The sequence below is a fragment of the Lynx rufus genome, unplaced genomic scaffold (assembly GCF_022079265.1).
Source record: "Lynx rufus isolate CCGP_SWC_20201006 ecotype Redwood Valley unplaced genomic scaffold, mLynRuf1.p SCAF_4, whole genome shotgun sequence".
In the NCBI taxonomy this organism is placed as follows: Eukaryota; Metazoa; Chordata; class Mammalia; order Carnivora; family Felidae; genus Lynx; species Lynx rufus.
In genome coordinates, this window is record NW_025814856.1 from 51,553,842 (window position 1) to 51,573,507 (window position 19,666).

General features: G+C 55.4%; 1 protein-coding gene across 7 annotated transcripts in view; it reads right to left on the reverse strand.

The window, feature by feature from the left end:
- Positions 1 to 19,666, reverse strand: part of ATP2B2 (ATPase plasma membrane Ca2+ transporting 2) — a 118,948-nt gene that overhangs the window by 7,822 nt on the left and 91,460 nt on the right. For all 7 annotated transcript variants that reach the window (XM_047096577.1, XM_047096576.1, XM_047096572.1 and 4 more), the window contains 8 exons: positions 13,037 to 13,216; positions 12,768 to 12,855; positions 8,569 to 8,675; positions 7,910 to 8,101; positions 4,877 to 5,090; positions 2,976 to 3,187; positions 2,684 to 2,791; positions 670 to 852 (listed from right to left, as the gene is read on the reverse strand). In XM_047096577.1, coding sequence (XP_046952533.1) covers positions 670 to 852; positions 2,684 to 2,791; positions 2,976 to 3,187; positions 4,877 to 5,090; positions 7,910 to 8,101; positions 8,569 to 8,675; positions 12,768 to 12,855; positions 13,037 to 13,216 — 1,284 coding nt within the window. The remainder of the gene's footprint in view (positions 1 to 669; positions 853 to 2,683; positions 2,792 to 2,975; positions 3,188 to 4,876; positions 5,091 to 7,909; positions 8,102 to 8,568; positions 8,676 to 12,767; positions 12,856 to 13,036; positions 13,217 to 19,666) is intronic.

Below are 19,666 nucleotides of genomic sequence, written 5' to 3' on the forward strand. Positions count from 1 at the left end.
CGCACAGTGTGAACTACAGCTCCAGCCTAGGCAGAGGGCTGTGCAAGAATGTGTGGGGCCTACACATTTGTGGCACGTGTCTCTGTCCTGGGGAAGGAATCCGTCCCACGCGTGTGCTTGGCATGTGTGTCCTTGGTGTGCACGTATGTGTCTGTGTATGCATGGGGAAGACCAAACTTTGCTTCCCAGAGTGGCGTCAACACCGTGGCGGAGGGCAGTGTCTGAAGGCCCAGGTGGAGGACATGTAAGCACGTGTAGAGACGCCAGGACCTCCCAGGCTGACCCCCAGGCTCGGGAGAATGTGGGGTTGGCCCTGCCCTTACATGGACTGGTGCCCACCCTTGCGCTGCCCCTCCCGGTGGCCGCCCCGCGACCCCGACCCGAGCCCCTCACTCACCTCAGCACTCAGGCCCCCTCCCCGCTTTGGGGCATCCCCCCTCGAAACCCATGGTGGGTGTGACCCCCATCCTGACCCCTCGCTGGTCTGCGGGGCAAGGTGGAACATTCCTGGGGAGGCCGCAGCTTCTTCAGCAGCCACGGGAGCGTGCGTGTGGGGAACACGGCTGGTGACATGGGAGAGCAGGGCCGGAGTCTGGTCTCTGAGTGCCTGTGGGGTGGCATGGAGCACGCCCGTCTCCGTCACCCACCCGCCCTGGGAGCCTCCCGTACCTGGGTCTGGATCCGATTCAGGCCTCGGAACCACAGGATCTGGCCCCGCCGCAGCTCCCTCTCGGCGTGGTCTATCTCCTCCACGTCCTCATTCAGCTCCTCCTCCGGGATCTCCTCCTTCTGCGTGAGCCTCCCCGCCTCCTTGAGGAACTTGAGCCTGCTGGTCGGGATGGTGGCGATGACCTGCAGGGGGTCCAGCGGCAGGGTGATGGGGGCCGTCCCACAGATGGCCTCCTTCCGCCCTGCCACCCCACCCCCCTCTCCTCCCCACTTACCTACTCATGCTCAGCTCGCTCCTTAACTCATCCTACCTGTTCCTCAATTCCATCTTGTATAATTGCTTATTGATTTGCTTTTTAAGTCACTCATTCAGAGGAAAATCTTGGCCTTCAGGAGTTGGACAGATGTGACTTTGAATATGCCCCAGGCCTTACAGGCCACATGACCTTGGGTAAGTCACTTAACATCTCTGAGCTCTGCCTTTCCCATCTGTAAAGCTGGGGGTAATTCTCAGAGTTGGAGGATTAAGCAGGGTGGTGTATCTAAGTTGCTGTGCATGAGCCTGGCTCATGGCTGGCCCTCAGGTCCCTGGGCTCATTCCTCCTGATCATTTGGTCCTGTGGAAACTGAGTGTGGGCAATAGGGGCCCAGGGCACGGGTACCTTGGGGGCAGCCAGTCCTAGGACTTGGAATGGTTGCCTTCCCAGAAAGGGAAGGCAATATGGGAAGGGGATATGTTTTTATCCTTAATCGTCCTCCAAAGGGCTTGTCCGTGGGGCTGAGACCTGAAAGACAGACCTTGTGGGGAGGCTGAGGTGACAGAGATTAGAGGCCCCTTTCCTATCCTGTAGGGACAAACAGAGGCTGGCCTGGACACTCAGTCTCATGGGTTCTCTGGAGGTTTCAGCATTGCCCACCGGCATAATCCTCAGGCGTCAGGAGTCTGCTCTCCCAGAAGCCAAGAGCTCCCTGAGGGTGTGGGCTCTAGGAGGATAAAGATGGCCTGGCTGTGAGGGTGCCCAAGGAATGGGGTTGCGAAGTCAAATCTAGTTTATCAACTTCCCAAAGAAGCTCCAAAGTTGCAAGAAGGACCTTTGTGGATGAAACTAAATTTTCTTCTTTATCTTCTATCTAATTTCTGCTACTGCAACTTCCCACTCCAGCCTGGAACAGCTTGAAATCAAGAACAATGTCTCAGGCAACCTGGGGCTCCCAGTACCTGAATGACAGAGCACCTTGGGAATAAGGCCCCCTTGGCCCAGATCCAGCTCCAGGTACTTCTCCCAAGCACTGCATCCTGGTCCGTCTGCAAGCAGACGTGCTCTGAAGGAGTGTGTGCACGTGTGTGTGAGCGTGTGTGTGTATGCATGCACACATGCACACACGCACACATGCTTAGGACTTGGGCAAAAGTAGGGAGAATGTTCTGGGTCACGGCTGGAAGGGCCCCCACAGAGCAGTCAGCCCATGGTTCCCTAAAGCTGGGGAGGATCTCAGACACAGCACTGGATAGCTCTGAGACAAGGCTGCGTTCGCCCCTCTTCTGTTTCCTTGGAGCCCTCTGAAGGAGTCTCTGCTTGGATCCCTTTAGACAACAAGCTGGCTTCAGGATCTAGTTAGAGTTTAATAACATAGTTCTCATTGCATTATTATTTTTTTGGTTAGCTTCTGTGTATGACAGATGATGCCGATTTTCTAATCATGTTAACAACATAAAGTTGCCTTTTGAAATAATTTCAATTAAAATAACTGATTGGATTGAGGGAAACCATCAAGCAAATAGTAGCATCAGAGGTATATAGATCTATAGCAAAAATTATATTGGTGGTACCCCAAAGACCAGTATTTGGGACCTGGGGCCAAACCCCATCGCTCACATGCCCAGAGATGGGGAGGACCTTGCCTAGGGCCAGACAGCGAGCCCAGGGCAGAGCCAGGACTTATTCCTGGGGCTCCCGGATTCCCTGTCCAGTGCTCTTTCTCTCCCTCTGCTGAGAACCCATCCAGAACGTACCTGGCCCCAGACGAGCTCTCCCAACCCGATGAATATGCACCACATCCACTGGTCCAGCTGCAGCGGAGAGCAGCTGAACGGCTTCCCCCCAAACTGCACGATCACTATCTGGAGGTCAAAGGGGAGCACAGGGACAGAGAGAGAAAGAGAGAGAGAGAGAGAGAGAGAGAGAGAGAGAGAGAGAGATAGGCCATCAGGGGCCAACTCAGGGGTCTGGGCTCTCAGGGCACTGCCAAGGGGCCCCGGCTGTCCACTGCCCACCCCAGCCCAGGTGAGGGTGGGGCCTGGCTACCTGGATGGCAAAGGTGCCCAGCACGATGGTGCAGAAAATCGGGTTCCGGAAGATGCCATCAAAGACATTGCGCTCGCCATGGATCTTGCGGGCGTTGATCTCGTTGAAGAGCTGCATCATGACGAAGGTGTTGAAGATGATGGTGTAGTGCTCCGAGGGTGGCGAGTGCAGGGGCGCGTTCCTCCCACTGTCGATCTGGAACATCTTCTCGCCTGCCAAGCCAAGAGGGCGGGAACTGGACTGAGGGCCACGGCTGGGGAAGACGCTGGCCCCGCGTGGGGGCCTCTCCTACACAGCCAGGTGGGTCATGCAGGTCAGAGGCGGTGCTCTGGATATCAGGGGACAGAGTGGGCTTGCGCTGTTGGGTGGTCCTGAGTGTGAGTGGAGGGATAACAGAACCCTTTCTTCTCTAGGGGAAAAGACCTTGGGTGAACTTTACTTCGCTTTTCTGTGGAGATCTGATAAAGGTGGAATGCCAGCTGTGTTGTGAGCTGACACTGCTTATAGAAAGTGACCTCCAGCTGGCAAACTCATTGGGGACTGGGAGGACTGGGCGTGAACCAGGAATCCCTGGTGGAGCCTGTGGCCTTGGGCTCCCCTGAAAGGGCTACTTCTTGTAACTGAATGTGTCCCTTGCTGAGGCCTCTGGAGACCCCTGGGGCTCTTACAGGAAACATCGAGTGCTACCTGGAGGTTGGGACGCCTAGGCCAGGCCGGCTCTGCCTATGTGGCCTCATTCTCTTGTACCCGAGCTGTCACGTGATGGGGGAGAGTCGACCCCCCCCCCCCGGGCTGCTGTGTGGACAGCCACAGGTGGCAGGCCCGATGTCATTCTATATCCCTTTGCAAAGCTGCATAAGCAGGTGCCGGGAGAGCTTGTGGAATTTTCAGAGTGTGAGGTGTTGAGCTGAATCCAAGACCACTGAGGGTAGGTGCTCAACTGGGGGAAGCCAGCAATTAGACCGGGAACCTGCCCTCTTCTCCCCTCCCCCACCTGGCAACCTTCTCTCCTAGTTTTTCATTCATGTGGCTTCTTCAAAGACTCTACACATAATCTTTACGATAGTCCTGCCAACACATTGCTTTCAAAATTTACACAAGAGGACTTCCCCTTGAGGAGTAGGGTCCATGCACTACCCACACCTGTGCCCTGGACTTAGCGGGTAAGTGCTCATTATGGGCATGGAAAGCCCAGCTCCTCACATGGAGGGGCCCTGCCCCGGCTGGGGACTCCCAGCTGGCCCCCACTCCCTGTGTGACTGTGGACCAGCCCCTTCCCCACTCTGGGCCTTTCCGTGACCCAGGGGTAGGCTTGGCCCGCATCATCTCTGAAGCACCCAAGGAAATGAGGCCTGGTCTTTACCCAGGCTTCTGAGTTGGGCTGCGTCCCCCAGGCAAAGTTACCTCACCTCTGTGTGCTTCAGGGCACTCACTGTAATGTATGGTGGTGGCTGAGTGGCTGGAAAACCTAAATGAAGCAGCCTAGATGAGAATGCTGTGGAAATAGCTGGTGGCTAGGCAGGCATGCGGCACCTCCCCAGGGAAGTCTCAGTGAGGATGCCTTCAGGGGCGAGGATAAGGTGCAGGGATGGGTCAGAGGAGGGGCCAGAGCCCTGGGCTCCTATGGGGCAGGTGAGAGGGGCATAAATCAGCACTTGGGTGCCGCCTTGCACGGTGTGTATTCAGTTTCTGGAGCCGTCATCAGTGGCAAAGCCCTGGCTTTGGGGTGGGCCAGACCTGAGACGGGGCCTGGCTCTGCCCAGGAATTGCTCTGTGACCTTGAGCAACTAACTTCACCTCCCTGGGCCTCTGTTACCTCTCTGGCAAACGAGAAGGCAGATGTGAATCCAGAACGCTGTGTCTGGGCCACAGTGTCCCAGGTGGGCCGGTGGGGGACTCACCAACAAAAAGCAGGGTGAAGATGAGGGTGAGCTGGTAGACGGCATGGCCCAGGATGTTCTTCATCATGGTCCGAGAGATGAGGGGCTTGTTACGGCCGTATGGCTTCCTCAGAAGCAGGGTCTCGGTGGGCGGCTCAGTGGCCAGGGCCAGCGAGGCGAACGTGTCCATGATGAGGTTTACCCAGAGCATCTGCACGGCCTTCAGAGGGGAATCCTGGAGATGGCAGTGGTGGGGAAGGCTGTCATGGGGCAGGCCAGCCCCACCTGCCGCTACGAAGTGCTGGGTGTGGGTCTCAGCAGCATCTTGGTGGCGTCTTGGGTCAGCTCTGCCCAGTGGGTCTGCCCTAGGCTGGCCTGCCCGCTGGGCTCCTAAGCAGGCACCCAGCAGGTTTGATAGGCTTTCCCTTCCCTGGAGAACAGCCTAGACCTGTGTACCCGTGTTCTCCTCCAAAGAGAAAATAGAGTCCTCTGGGCATAATGGTGAGCAGCTCTCTGCCTTCTGGGAAACTTACCTACACCCCCACCATCTGGCTTCCTCCCCTCCACTCCCTGTGGACACATCTCTCCTGGCTAAGGCCAAGATCCCGTCTCTGGCACAAATCCCGTGTCCTCACCCTCCCTCTGCCCTCCCCATTGCTGCTTTCCGCTCAGCTGTCAATGGCTCTGGTTTCTGCTATCCCACAACCAGTGCCCATGACCCCTGTCCTCTCTTCACTACCACCCAGTTCCTTTTTACCTCATCATCCCACTTTACTTTAAGCAATTATTGTGTGCCTCTGTGATTCCAGAAATAACACATTTGGTGGTGGAACATTTGGGCAAGTAAGGAATAACAGAAGAAGCTAAAACTCATCAGTGGTCTTGTCACTTACAGGCTGCCGCCATCCACATTCTGGTGTGGATCCTTGCACGCCTCTCTCTGGCTGAGACTGGGGTCCTATAGTGGTACCGCTCTGTGCACAATCATATTGTGTGGGGTGCACTGCCTGGAGGAGCCGATCGACTGTCCCCTCCTCCCTCGCACGCCCGACTAACATGTCTTTGGGAGCCAGACTTTGGCCTCTCTGTGCTCCCCAAATCCCCTTCTCCAAGGTCACCAGCACCTTCCTTGTCACCAATCTAGAGACACATTTTCCAGCCTCATCTCCTGGTTTGGCCACTGCCTCCTCCTGGAGCCTGACCCCACTCGTCTGGCCCTCCTCTTCCTCTCCCAATGTTCCTTCTCCATCTCCTTCAGGCTCTTCTTCCCCTGCCTTTTATTTTATTTTTTAAATATTTGTTTATTTTTGAGAGAGAGAGAGACAGAGAGAGAGAGCACACGTGCGCACACACACACAGGTGGGGAAGGGGCAGAGAGCAAGGGAGACAGAGGATCTGAAGCAGGGTTCTCCCTGATAGCCCCAATTTGGGGCTCAAACTCATGAGCTGTGAGATCACGACCTGAGCTGAAGTCGGATGCTTAACCAACCAAGCCACCCAGGTGCCCCTTTCCCTGCCTTTTAAATCCGTGTCCCCCATGGCCTCTTCTTCAGCCCTGCTCTCCTCTCCACACCTGTCCCCCTGGCTTTCATTTTGTTGCCCACCTCTCCCCACTCTCCACCCCAGACTTCCCCCTCTGGTATGAGCCTCATCTACTGGGGGAACACCTCCATTCAGGAAGCCCACAGACTCTGTAAGCCTAATAGCCTAAACTGAACTGTTCGTCACGCCCCTGTCATTTCTCAGTGCATCCCTCAAGGCCCACTCTGCCTGCACGCCATACACTCACTCACTTCTCCTAGATACTCATCATAGCCCTTCCTCCAGGCCACCTCTCCCACCTCTGCCCTGGCCCAGCCAAGTTCCCCAGGCCCTGCGGCTTCTTCCTGGCACCAGCCTTCTCTGTTTACAAGTGCTTCAGGGTCAGGGCCCCCCACATCTCCACCAAGGCCTACACGGCCCTGCTGCCAACTTAGTCTAAGACCTCAGCCTAACGGATAGTCCTCCCTGAACCTGTTTCCCCAGCTGGTGTCAGTGGGTCTCCAAGAAGCCTTGCAGGAGCTGCTGTGCTGCGGGAGTGTTCCCTAAGCCACCACTAGAGGGAGTCTCTCGCCCACAGAGCAGGAGAGGGCCCTTTGGGCAGAAGGGACCCACCAGCCACCTCCCAGCTCACATTCTCAGGATAGGGTACTGGGTGCTGCCACATGCAGCCCCAGGGGCTCAGAATGCAACAGAGGGGAGCAGCATTCCTGAAGCCACAAGCTCTTCACGGCAGTGCTACCTTCCGGACCTCTGGGGGCTCCTGTCTGTGGGCAGGAGCTTGTCTGCCCATGTGATTGCCAGAAGGCCTTCGAATACCAGCCCTCTCCTCCCCCAGGCCAGGCTGGTCAGTCCCTAGGGGAAGGAAGGAGGCTGCGGGAACAATGGAAGGTTCCCAACTGGTCCATCCTCTGAGCCTCAGTTTCTGCCTCTGTAAAATGGGCATCATCACAGTTCCCACCTCATGGGGCTGGGGGAGGAAACAGTGAGGCTGTAGACATGCAGGCCTGCTGGCTGGCTTCCCCAAAGCTCAGGGGATGGGGCTGCCCCTGACCCAGATAGTGATCCTGATGGACAGCTGCCTCTCCATGACCAAGAGCCCCAACCTGTCCTCAGGGCCCCAGGCAAACAGGCCTCTCCTGTCCCACTCCTGCCAGAACTGAGGCCCCCAGGACCCTGCCGGTTCCTTGTCCCCAGCCGGTTGTCAGATACCCCTTGGGTCCTGCCCCACCCTGCCTCCCTCTGGCCCTTTGGGGGCTCTGCCTTCCTTCAAGGATGACCTCTACTGTCTCCTGGAGCAAGGACCGGGCCTGTGCCTGGCTTGGGCCATCATGGGGGTGAGGCTTGACATCTCTCATTTGCCAGATGACCTTGGGCCAGCCCCCGACCTTGCTGAGCCTCATTTCCTCGGGCTGGTGCCTGCACCTGAGGTCTGCGATGCAGCTCCTGGCCCTTGGCAGGGGCTCCCCCAGGCTTTGGCATGCCCCGCCCTGCCCGCCCCCCTGGAGGACCCACCTGCGTGATGCAGGCGCCTGTGAAGGCCACAATCACAGCCACTACGTTGACTGTTAGTTGGAACTGCAGGAATTTGGAGATGCTATCATAGACGTTGCGGCCCCACATCACTGCCTTGACGATGCTGCTGAAGTTGTCATCCGTTAGGATGATGTCCGAGGCCTCCTTGGCCACATCCGTGCCTGCGATGCCCTGTGGGGACAGGGACAGGAGCCTGGGTGGGGCAGCTGGGGGGATGGTGAGCAGTTCAAGCAGCACCGTCCTCATCCCCTACACATCCTCAGTCCTACAACATCCCTCACATGCATACTCCCAACTGCATGGCCAGGACCACGTGGGGTGTGTGTGCCTGTACTTCTCACAGACCCAGCCCCCTGAGGCCAGCTCTCTGCCTTCAGGAAACCTCTCCCTGGCCCATCCCCCCCCACCAATGCCTCCCCCCCCCACACCCATTGCAGGGAGCCCCCCTCTACCCTTCCAGGAAGACCGTGGCGGGGGGCCAGACAGCCTTGAGAGCACTGGGCACATGAGGTGCATGGTGGGTGAGCTGAGTGTGAACTGGGGGTCCTGCACAGTCAGCTGGAGGCCATGCTGCCCACACCCCATGCCTATGAGCTCCTACCAGGCACCACCCTGGGCCCGCTGTGAGCTGCCCCTACCATGGCGAAGCCCACGTCAGCCTTCTTGAGTGCAGGCCCGTCGTTGGTGCCATCCCCTGTCACGGCCACCACCTGCCGCTGCTCGGTGTGTGTGCTGTCGATGATACCTGTGGGGTGGGGCAGGAGTGTGCTTAGGGCCCTGGGATAGACGCTCCACGGGGCCAGGGCAGCCAGGACCAGTCTGATTGTTGGGAGGACCCTGGGCTGGGCACAGCTTCCTCTTTGGCCCCAGCCATGCCCCTCCCCGCCCCCCATCCTGGCTCTTCCCAGCTCCAGGCTTGCCCACGGCTGCCAGCACCTGCAGGGCATGTCGGGCACCTTAGCCCCCTGCGGGCTTGTGGCCCTCTGCGGTCTGGGCCCTCACTGCCTTTCCAGCACACTCTGCACTCTCTGCAGCCCTTGGCTCGGTGGCCACTCCAGCCAGAACATCTCCTCGTCTGCCTGTGTTCCAGGAGCTCCTCTGTTCTCCAGAGGCTGGGGTCCCACCACCTTCTCCCTGGGCCGTCCAGTCACTTACTGAGGAGGCCTGGGCTGGGCCATTTGCCGACGACCCCTGACCCACCATTCTGGCCTTGACCTCTCTCCAGACATTCACCCTCAATAAAATATAAAATATTCAGAAAGAGAATAAATAGGTGACACGTGGCTCCGTCACTGAGCTGGGGCCAGTGGAGAAGAGTGGGTGAAAGATGTCATCATGGGGCCCATGTGGAGTTTGAGAGGACATGTCCACGGACAGGACAGAAATTTGAATGTTACTCTTGACATGTCTCTCTCTCATCCCGCACCTCACATCCATGGCCAAGGCTTGCAGATTGTGCTCCGAGATCCCAGGTGAACTATCCCACTTCTCTCTGTCCCGTTCCCTCTGCCACCAGCATCCCCCTGCCCTCTCCCTAACCCCAGGCTGCCCCTCCAATCTGCACAGCAGTGCCAGGGGCTCTCTCTAAGCCCTGGGACAGACCTGTCCCCTCCCTCCAACTGAGAGTCATTCTCTCACTGCCCACCCTGGCCTCGGGGTGACATCCATGTTCTTAGCTCCCTCTGAAAATTTGAAGTTCCCTGTGGTCAGGCCACGCCCCCTTCTCCAATCTCCTCTTCTCTCGCCTCAGGCTGCCCCCAATCTGTGCTCCAGCCATAGGAATGGCTCTCGGTCTGCAAAGCTGGCTTCCTTGCCCCTGTCTACATGGGCTATTCCCTCGGCAGCTGTGCTGTCACCCACCTGTGGTCTCAGCTCAGATGCCACTTCCCCCGGGAAACCTTTGTGACTCCCTGAGGACCCTCGCCTGCCCTAATCAGATCACTGTAGCTCCCATACGTGTCTCCCCCGTCCTGTGCCTGGCAAACAGCAGCAGCCTATGGAATGAGGGAATGGATTCTTGACTTGGGAGACTTCGTAGCTTCCCAACACTCCCCCAGCTCTTTGCAAATATCCAAGTTCCACCCTCTTCAAGGCCCAGCTCCAAGGCCACGTGCTCTGGGAGTCATCCTGGGCTGCTCCCCCCAGCTGGTGGCTGTCCCTGAGTCGCCCCCCAAGACTCGGCCTCCAGTCTCTGTCTACTGGGCATTTGAGGACTTTGTTCCTGTTGGTTCCCTCAGCCTGCCTACGTGCTCCTCTAGAGCAGGAAGGGGGCCAAGTTTTCCTCTGTGGCCCCTCAGGCTGGTACCAGCTTTGCCCCAGCCCTCCCACTGGTCCCAATAGAGGGGGAGCTGGGAGGACACCTCCTCTCACACCCCATTCCTCCACCTCTAGCGCTGGCATGGCCCCACCACCCCACTAACATGTCCCCACCGTGTGTGGTCACAAAGGGCCTTCCTGTGGCCATCTCCTGTGGCCACACCCCTGTTCTGTCTCTCTGGACCTCTCAGTGCCATTCATGCCATGGACTGCACCTTCCTCCTCAGCAGGCTCCCTTCCTCGTCTTCCTAGACCCCACCACTCCTGGCTGTCCTCCTACCGCTCTGGCGGCCTCTTCTTGGTCTCTCGGCCTCTGCCCATCGCTCACATGGGAGATTCCTGGGTTCACTTGGCTCTCCCCACTTGGCATGCTCCACCTGTGCCTTAATCTTTCTCCTGAGTCCTGACTGCATGGATGGCCAGCTGTCTTCTGGACGCCCCACTTGGATGTCACAGAGCCTCCAGCTCAGCTAGCCCTAAACTGCACATGACACTCTACTCTCAAACGTGTCCCTTGTGACTCCTCACATCCAGCTGCCCATCCAAAACCTAGGGGCCATGCTGACACATTGCCGGCTCTCAGACAGGTACAGACGGAGGGAATATGGGACCCCTCCCCTCTGTCAGACCTCCACTACATCCGAACAGCTGCTGGGCCCATATCCTTCTGCCACCCAAGCAGGTCTCTGACCCGTTGCCTTCCAAGCTCCACCTGTGCTGTCACCACCCTGGTCCTGGCATCACCTCTCACAGATGGACAGCTTTGGTGGTCCCTCTGCTTCCAGGCTATTCTCCCCACAAGTGGGGAGTGAACTTTCTAAAACAGTGCTTTCCCCTCAAGGCCCTCCCAAAGGCTCCCAACCCTGGGCTAACAGCTCAGGTCAGCAGCCTGGCATTCAAGGCCCTATGCAATCTGACACCGGCACCCCTTTCACTGGCTCCTCTCTCTCTCTTGAGGTCCCTGCCTGGTCAGGTCAGCTTCTTTCCACTCCTTCAAAGTGTCTGGAAATCTGGGCTTTCACAGTGCAGTCCTCTTCCCTGCCTGAAACACAGGCCCTTTCTCCTGGAGTCTCAACCCACCTTTGACGGTCTGTTAGGGGACACCCTTCCCCAGCCTGAGTGAGAGGCCAACAGACGGTCCCACCCTTCTCTTCCACCAATGCAGCCTCCAGGTCTGTGGGAGGAAAGCTATTTAATGTCTGCTGGATGGAATCTGGACTGTGAATTCCAAAAGGGAAGGACCATGTCTGCCAAGAGCAGGACCTGGCACTTAGTAGATCCTCAATAAACATTTATCAAGGGAATGAATAAGTAAATGAAGGAGTGATTGAAAAATAAATGGGGATGGGGTGGGGGGCCTCCTGCTCTGTTATCTGTGGTTCTGAGGTTCTATGTTTCTGTCCCTGGGCCACATCTGTCTCCATTAATGTCCTTGGGTAGTATTATAAGAGGAGAATCTGAGATGCCCTAGGGATGACCTCAGCCAGAAATCTGCCCTCCTATGGCCATTTTAAAGATGGGAAAATTGAGTCCCAGAAGAGGAGGGACTTGCCCAAGGCTATAGAACAGGTCAGTGGCAGAGCCAGGACGGGAAGCCAGGAAGGCATGACTGTAAAAGTGCCCAGAACCTGGCCACCTGCATGAGCTCAGCAAATCGTATGCCCTGTATCCAGAAGGAGACAAAGAAGGAGAAAGATGTTAGCTTTTGGCCTCATTTATCAGGTTGCTATTCCCGGGATAAACCACCCCTGGGGTCCTGGTTACAGTTGTTGGTTGGGGTCCTCAGAGAGCAGGCAGACCAAGGGTCTCAAACTCACAACTCTGGGGCCAGACTGAGAACACAAATAGTGAAGTGGGCTGAACGTCACATGACAAGGAGTGGTGAGGACTGCTTCAAATGTGAGGGGAGGGTGCCTGGGTAGCTCAGACAGTTAAACTTCTGACTTCAGTTCAGGTCATGATCTTATGGTTCGTGATTTCGAGCCCTGCATTGGGTGAGAATGAGCCCCACTTACGGTAAAAAACAAACAAACAAACAAACAAAAAACCCACAAGCCCCACTTTGGGTAAGCCCTGCTTCTCTCTCTCTCTTTCTCTCTCTCCCTCCCTCTCTCTGTCCCTTGCTCACTTGTGCTCCCCCTCCTCAAAAAAAGGGCTCTTTTAAAAAAAAAAGTGAGAGGAGAGTTTGTATAAAGCCATCCAAATTCAACATAAACAAAGGCACTGTACCAGCCAAATACAACACATCTCTGGCCCCCCCTTGGCCCTCAGGCCAAGAGGTTTGGACCTACACATGCCCAATCTCATTGCTTCTTAGAAGAGTGGCACCCAGAGAGAAGATTCACAACCTCCCCATCTCACTGTGGCCCTTAGAGGGCCTCCCAGGGCTGCAATGGGGAGAGACAAGGGTTTTGCCGGGTTTGGGGAGCCCCATGCAAAAGCCCCTCTGTCCTGGAAAGAAGCTGCAGGCACCAGGAGAAGAGGGGGTTCTGTCCTCAGAACTGCCTCCCCCAAGTCTTACCTTTGACGAGGGTATGCTTGTCCGTGGGGGAGGAGCGAGCCAGCACCCGTAGCTTTGGCCAGATCTTATCAATTCGCTCTTGTTCAATCTGGAGAGGGATGGGGGGTCTGAGAGAGAAGCTGAGGCCTAGACAAGGGAGGGGACTCACCCAAAGTCACTGGGCTCTTAGTGGCACGCTGGCTGACTTCTGCACAGTCACGCAGCCCCCATGCCTCCCAGTCTCCCATCCTAGCTCATCCCTCTGCGGACTCTTTGTGCTGGGCACGTACCTCCCCCTTCTCGTTGCGGATCCTCCGGTTAAACTCCTTGCCCTCCAGGCACAGAAAGTCCTCCCCAGGATGGATGATGCCACACTTGATGGCGATGGCCCGGGCCGTGTTGATATTGTCACCGGTGACCATGCGGACTGTGATGCCCGCTCGCTGGCACTTGCGGATGGCTTCTGGGACCTGGCAGGAGGGCAGGAGCCATGGGAGTGAGCACCACCTGAGGCAGGCCCTCACTGCCCCGTGGATTCCAGAGTGAGCCCTGCTCACAGGCAGCCCTATCATAAGGAGCCTGGATGACCATGAGATACCGATAGCATGCATGGAATATAGGCCATCTCCTCCTTTCCTGTGCCCATGGCAGGCATTGTTAATCGATCACAGAATCTTGTGATTAAACCCTGATGTGGTCTCAGAATTCTCAGTAGAGCCTCAGGCAGCTACCACCTATCACCATGATAGTCCGTCCTGAGATGAAACCACTGGCTATCCTGACTTGGGCAAGGAATTTGAGAAAGACCCCAATAACACCCTCTCAGATCTGGCCCCAGGCAGGAGTAGAATACTCTTACTATTGCATGAGAATGTGCTTTATCCACATGCACAGCTTTATCCACATGCACAGTTCCTGCAAATTCAGTGACAAGTATGTTTGTGTATTTTTAGATTTTTTTGGGGGGGGGGTTGGGGGGATACTGCACTTGGGAGCATTTTATTTACAGAATGTGACACTGGCTTAGGATACATACAAATGATTATGCTTCATGTAAAACAGGACATTCCCCAGAGAGAGTAAGGACTGCCTCCTGCCCTGACTGCAATGATAGACTGATGTCTGGGCCAATCAGGCCAGAGTAGACCCAGCCAATCAGCAGGTGGCAGCACCCCCTCTCCCCATCCCCCCAGTCCCTGCCCCTATACAGAGCTGTGGATTTATCTGCCCAGCAATTAGGATGCAGAAACCAGCCTGGAGCTGCCACAGCCCTTTACACACAACACAGATCAACTGAACAAGTGATTCTTACCCATGGGCAGTGACAAATGATAAAATAATAAGGTAATATTTGCTATTTGCTGCACAAAGTCTCTGAGTGGAAGAGGACATGTCAAGGGCAGAAAGTCCGGTTGTATCAAAAGACCAAAGCACTTTAGAATCTCAGGCTTGGATTCAGGGAGTCTGTCTCCCCCTCATCTCGTACCCATAGTGTCTGGGAGGTCACTCCCATCCCCACTCTGCAAAGTCGCTGCTGAGAGGGTCTGGTGATTATTTGGGCTGTACTGTGGCTGCTCCAAAAAGATATGTTAAAGTCTTGGGGCACCTGGGTAGCTCAGTCAGTTAAGTGTCCCACTTCGGCTCAGGTCATGATCTCACAGCTCATGGGTTTGAGCCCCGTGTCAGGCTCTGTGCTAACAGCTCAGAGCCTGGAGCCTGCTTCGGATTCTGTGTCTCCCTCTCTCTCTCTGCCCCTCCCCCCTCCTCTCTCTCTCTCTCTCTCCCTCTCTCTCTCAAAAATAAATAAAAATTAAGAAAAAAAAGATATGTTAAAGTCTTAACCCCCAGTGCCTGTGAATATGACCTTACTTGGAGATAGGGTGTTTATAGAGGTAATTAAGTTGAGGCTGGTAGGGTGGCCCTCAGTCAGTGTGACTGGAGTTTTTATGAAGAGGGGAAATTTGGACCCAGACACACACGCAGAGAATGTCATATAAAGAGAAAGGCAGAGATTGGGGTGTTGCTGCCAAGGACCAGTAAAGATTGCCAGCAAACCCCCACAAGCTGGGGCTGGGGGAGGCATGAAGCAGATTCTCCCTCATGGCCCTCAGAAGAGATCAACCCTGCCAACACTTGATCTTGGACTTCCAGCCTCCAGAACCGTGAGAGAATCCAGTTCTGTTGTCTGAGCCACCCAGTCTGTGCTATTGCATCATGGCAACTAATACAAAGAGTCAGAACATTGGTTCAAAACCTGACTGTGGACAGCTCCTGACTGCTGGTCCCCTTCCTGCCCTCAGGAACTTTAAAAACAAGGATTGATCTTGAAAATATCTAGCCTCTGTCCACCCCTGTCCACAGCATCTGCTATTCCCTCAGCACAGAGCGCCACCATTCCAAGTGGGGGCCACTGCCCAGCCCCTCCCCAGTCTCCCTGCCTCTGGCCTCGCACGTCTTCCGTCGCTCCCCTACCTGACCTCCAATGACCTGCTTAGAGTTCAGCCTGGGGTGTCACTCCCTCCCAGCTGCTTATAGAGAAAATCAAGACTCCTGAGCATGGCCATCTTGTGGTAGAGCAGGGAACGAACATCGTGAAGAGGCAGGGTCCCGGCCAAGGTCAGGAGAATGCACCCTCCAGCTACCAGAATCGTATAAGAGACCAGGTCTGTGGTGAGAGGTAGTGATCTCCCTGTCACAAGGGCCGGAGTAGGGTAAGCTGACCACGGGTCTCCTCTGGCTGCATTTCCAGGGCCTGAGGAAGAGCCCACTTGGGGCTGGGCGGGGGGCACATGAGCAAGGCCTCTGCCTCGTGCCATAGCTGCTGCTCACATAGGCAACTGTGACCTCTTTTTACAGAGCCAGAGGGAGTGGAGACGTGGAGTGTCCAACATCCCGCTTACATAATTGATCGATGTCCTCAAAATGGCTGTAACCCGGCTGCAGCCCCCTGCTGTTCAGAGGAACGGAAAGAGCCACTGCTCTTTCGAGGACATCCACCTGATCTGGCTCCTGCCCTCAAAGGAATAGTTTAGGTTTTGTTTGGTTTAAAGACACTCGAAGTCTTAGAGTTGGAAGGGACTTCAGGTCATGACTCTGACTCTCTCCTCGTTGCCTAGCTCTCCTGCTAGGCATCCCAACAGATGGCCAGCCAGCTTCTGCTTGTAGGTCTCTGGTGACAGGGTGCTCACTCCCTCCCAGGCTGACCGCTCCACAGTGGAACAAGTCTATCATATCCTTTCACAGAATTGTTCTTTTTTTCAGATGAGAAAGCAGTTGCTCTGGGTCAGAGCTGTACCCTTGTAGGAGGCAGGGTCTTTGGTAAAGATCTCCGTACAATGGGCTCTGGGAGCAAAGGAGAAGGGTGCCAGTACTTCAGAAGGAAGTAGATGCAGAGGAGAAATCCGAGAAAGCTTCCCGGAGGAGGGGACGTTCGAGTTGCTTCTGTTCAGCTAACACTAACTGAGGCTCTGGTGCCTGGCACTGTGCCCTGGCTGGGGCTACACAGGTGACCACTTCATTGTGGCCCAGGCCACAGGGTTCTGTCCCATGAGAGGCACTGGCACAGAAGGTGGGAAGGGTGCTGGAGGAAGGTGTGGCAGGTGATCTGGAGGGGCTGAGGCTGTGGGGCAGGAGCCGGTGGCCATGAAGCTGGAGAAAGGCTTGAGGTCAGAAGGTGCTGGAATCAGGGGCTTGCTCCTTCAGGCCTGGGAACCGTGGTAAGTTCTGAACGAGTGATGAGGTGACTGGCACTGTTTTAGAAAGACTAATACTTTTTAGGCTGTCTCGGGAGCTGCAATCTGCCTGCTTGGAATCCTCACCCTCTGGGGCTCCCCAAAACAAGCTGGCTCAGGGAGAAAAAGGAGGCAGCTAATTTTTATGGCCCCCACGCTTTCCTCTGTATGGTGGAGGCTTCTCTCCCTCTTGGAGAGAGGGCTCAGGGACCAAAAGGCTGGGCTGGGCTTTGCCCTGGGGTTCCCCCTGAGCGTTGGCATCCTCATCTGTAAAATGGGGATGATAGTCTACACCCCTCAGCGAGGCTGGACGATGCCATGACAGGGGTAAACAGTACCAAGCGTGGAGCCAGCCATGCTGGTGGTGGCGGTGGGGAGCCTGGCAACACCAAGGACCATGGTCTTCCTTGCTTGTTCTTCCTGCTCTGGGAGAGGGGGAGGGGTGCAGAGGGTGTGGATGTAGATGCGGTGGGGGTGGGGCACAGCTGGTGTCGGGGACTTGGAGGGGCGGCCATTTGTTTGGGGCAGTGGGATAGTGTGGACGCTTCACCATGATTTCTGGGCCAGGTGCCTTAGAGGTCTGTGACCTGCCTAGAATGTGGGGGGATTCCAGAAACACCCCAGGGCATCCCCGACCTCCTTGAGGTACTCCACCTCCTTTCTGGGCAGCGGCCCGTGTACCTGGACGTCTGTGTTGTGCTTCGGTCTGGCTTGAGGCTCTCATGTGCTTTGGGTCTACTACTCTTGCCTTTTTACCAGGCATTTCATTAGGCTGTGGGCTCTGGGGGGCAGGGATTGCTGACCGAGGGGCATGGCACAGGGTAGGTGCTTCGTAAATGTGGGTCATCACGAACAGTCTCTCTGTTTAAGTCCCTCAAAGCCTGACCTGGTGAACGGATTTGGATGGGGACATGAGACCCTTCACAATGTCGCTCCAGGCTCCCTTCCTAGCCTCTTCTCTCATAAATCCAAAGCGGGGTATTCACTAGACTCCAAACACTTAGCATCCCTTCCTGGACACCTCTCTGCGTTTGTCCACGCTGTTCCCTCTGCCTGGAACACCCTCTCTCCCTTAATCTGTGTGTCAAAAGTCTCTTCTCTTTCAGGTGAGTTGCCTTCTCCTCATGAAGCCACTCTGGGTTCCTCCAACCCAATGGGGTGCTTCCTTAAACTGCACCAGCATTTCCTTGTATTTATTCATTCATCTGTTTGGCAAATAGCTACTGAACATCTAACTGTTCTGGCCACTGAGGACCCAGAGATGATGAAGACTCAAGCCACAAGGGCACCAATCTGGTTGAAATAGACTTTCCACATAGATAAAGTAGCTGTAAAATTTCAAAAAAAAAAAAAAAATCCCTTCCTTTGCTAAAATTATCCAAGATTTTTCTCACTGAGGAAAAACAGCCAGGAAATGGGCGCTTCCTGTTTTCATTAAATAAAGGCTTTTAAACATCTGTTGTTTCTGGTGACACCCGTTGTCTGTGACTTCAAGGGCTCCAAACACCCCCGGATAACCCGGCAAATCCCAGACTGCTGCTCTTCTGATGGCTTTATCTGCAGCGGCTTCGATCAGCCTCGGAAAGTGTACCCGAGGGAGCATCCTATGTGTTGTCTGGGGGGTGACGGGCAAGTCTGTTTCGATCTGTTCTCGCTTCTTGAGGGAGGAAGGCAACGTGATTTGTCCCCTTGACAGATGGGAAAACTGAGGGAGGCAGGGTTTGTGCTCCAGGGGCAGCTGCCCAACAAATCTGAAAGTGTTTGTACGACCCTAGAGGTGGTCCGGCCTGAGGCTTCCGCTCCGGCCAGCCTCACGGTGGCCTGGGAGAGCTTGCCAAAAACTGTGGGCATAGACACTCTGCGAAGGTCACCCAAGAAACTGTGAGGCAGAGACCAGGGGACTGGGGGGTGGCATGGGAGGCTGCTTCACCCCTTCTGTGCCATGGAACCGTTTGAATTTGGCTCTGTGTGTATCAATCACCCGGCCTAAAAACCAAATAGATCAAAAGCCATCCCCACCCCCACTGGGAGATGCTGAGTCAACAGGTCAGAGCTTTTATACTTTTAAGCAGTGCCACCAGCAACCCTGCTATGTGTCTCTCACTTGGGAATGTCCTACTCTCTCACTGTTCAGATGGGGAAACTGAGGCCCAGGGAAGCGATGAACCTGTGGGTCTTCGGTGAGGAAGTGGCAGGAGCAGGATCAGTACCCGTATCCCTTGATTCTGCTGTGTCACCCTAGTAAGTCACTGCTCTCCAACACAGCTTACCACATCTAAATCTACATCCTGGGGGAGAGTCCAGGGGAGAGAGGAGGTCACCAACAAGGATGCACCAACTTGACAGAAGCAGACAAAGGTGTCAGGGTAAGCTTCTAGTCAGCTGGCTCAGAATGTTGGAACTTGGCAGGGACCTCCCTGGGCCAACCTCCCATTTTACAGATGAGGAGACTGAGGCACAGGGGCGGGGGAAAGGCTTATTATTGACAGACTTGGGGCTCGGATCCAGGTCCCTTTTCTCCAATGTAGGGGCCTCCAGGATGACAGTGCTGCCGGGTGGGACAGCTGCCCCTTCCCAGAGTCTGTGACTGAAGCCAGCTTCTCTGGATGATCACGCTGTCAATGGAAAATGCCAGGGACCCAGCTTAGCTCCTCTTAGGCCCTGTCCCACCTCTCTCCACCCTCCTGATTGAGAACCACTTGCCCTTTCATTTCCGTGGCATCCTGGGGAAGGGCCTGAGGCAGGAAGGCAGAAAACCCATTCTAATATGGATTTGCTCAGCCTTTTACAGCAGGTCTTTGGGAACATCAGTGTCCCTGCTTGGCCTTAGTGTTTTCACCTGCTCAGTGGGGGTGTGCAGAGGCATTTGGACTAGGTCAGCAGCAGCTCAAACCTAAACTCATGCCGTTTTAGTGGATTGTGAAATCAGTTTTGTGGGTGACGACTAGTGTTAAAAAAAGAAAGAAATAGAAGAGAATAGAAAATACTTATAAGCGCATCACGTTACTTTGTGAGATTCTTATTTTGGTCAGGTGTATGTGTTTACTGAGTCATGATATAAAATACATTTCTTATTTTTTGTGGGTTATGACCAAAACAGTTATGTGTCTGATACTTCTTTCCACCCCAGCTGCAGGGTGAGGAACGGGGAGCTCTGGGGATGGGAAGGACAGGGGAACCATAGGCTGG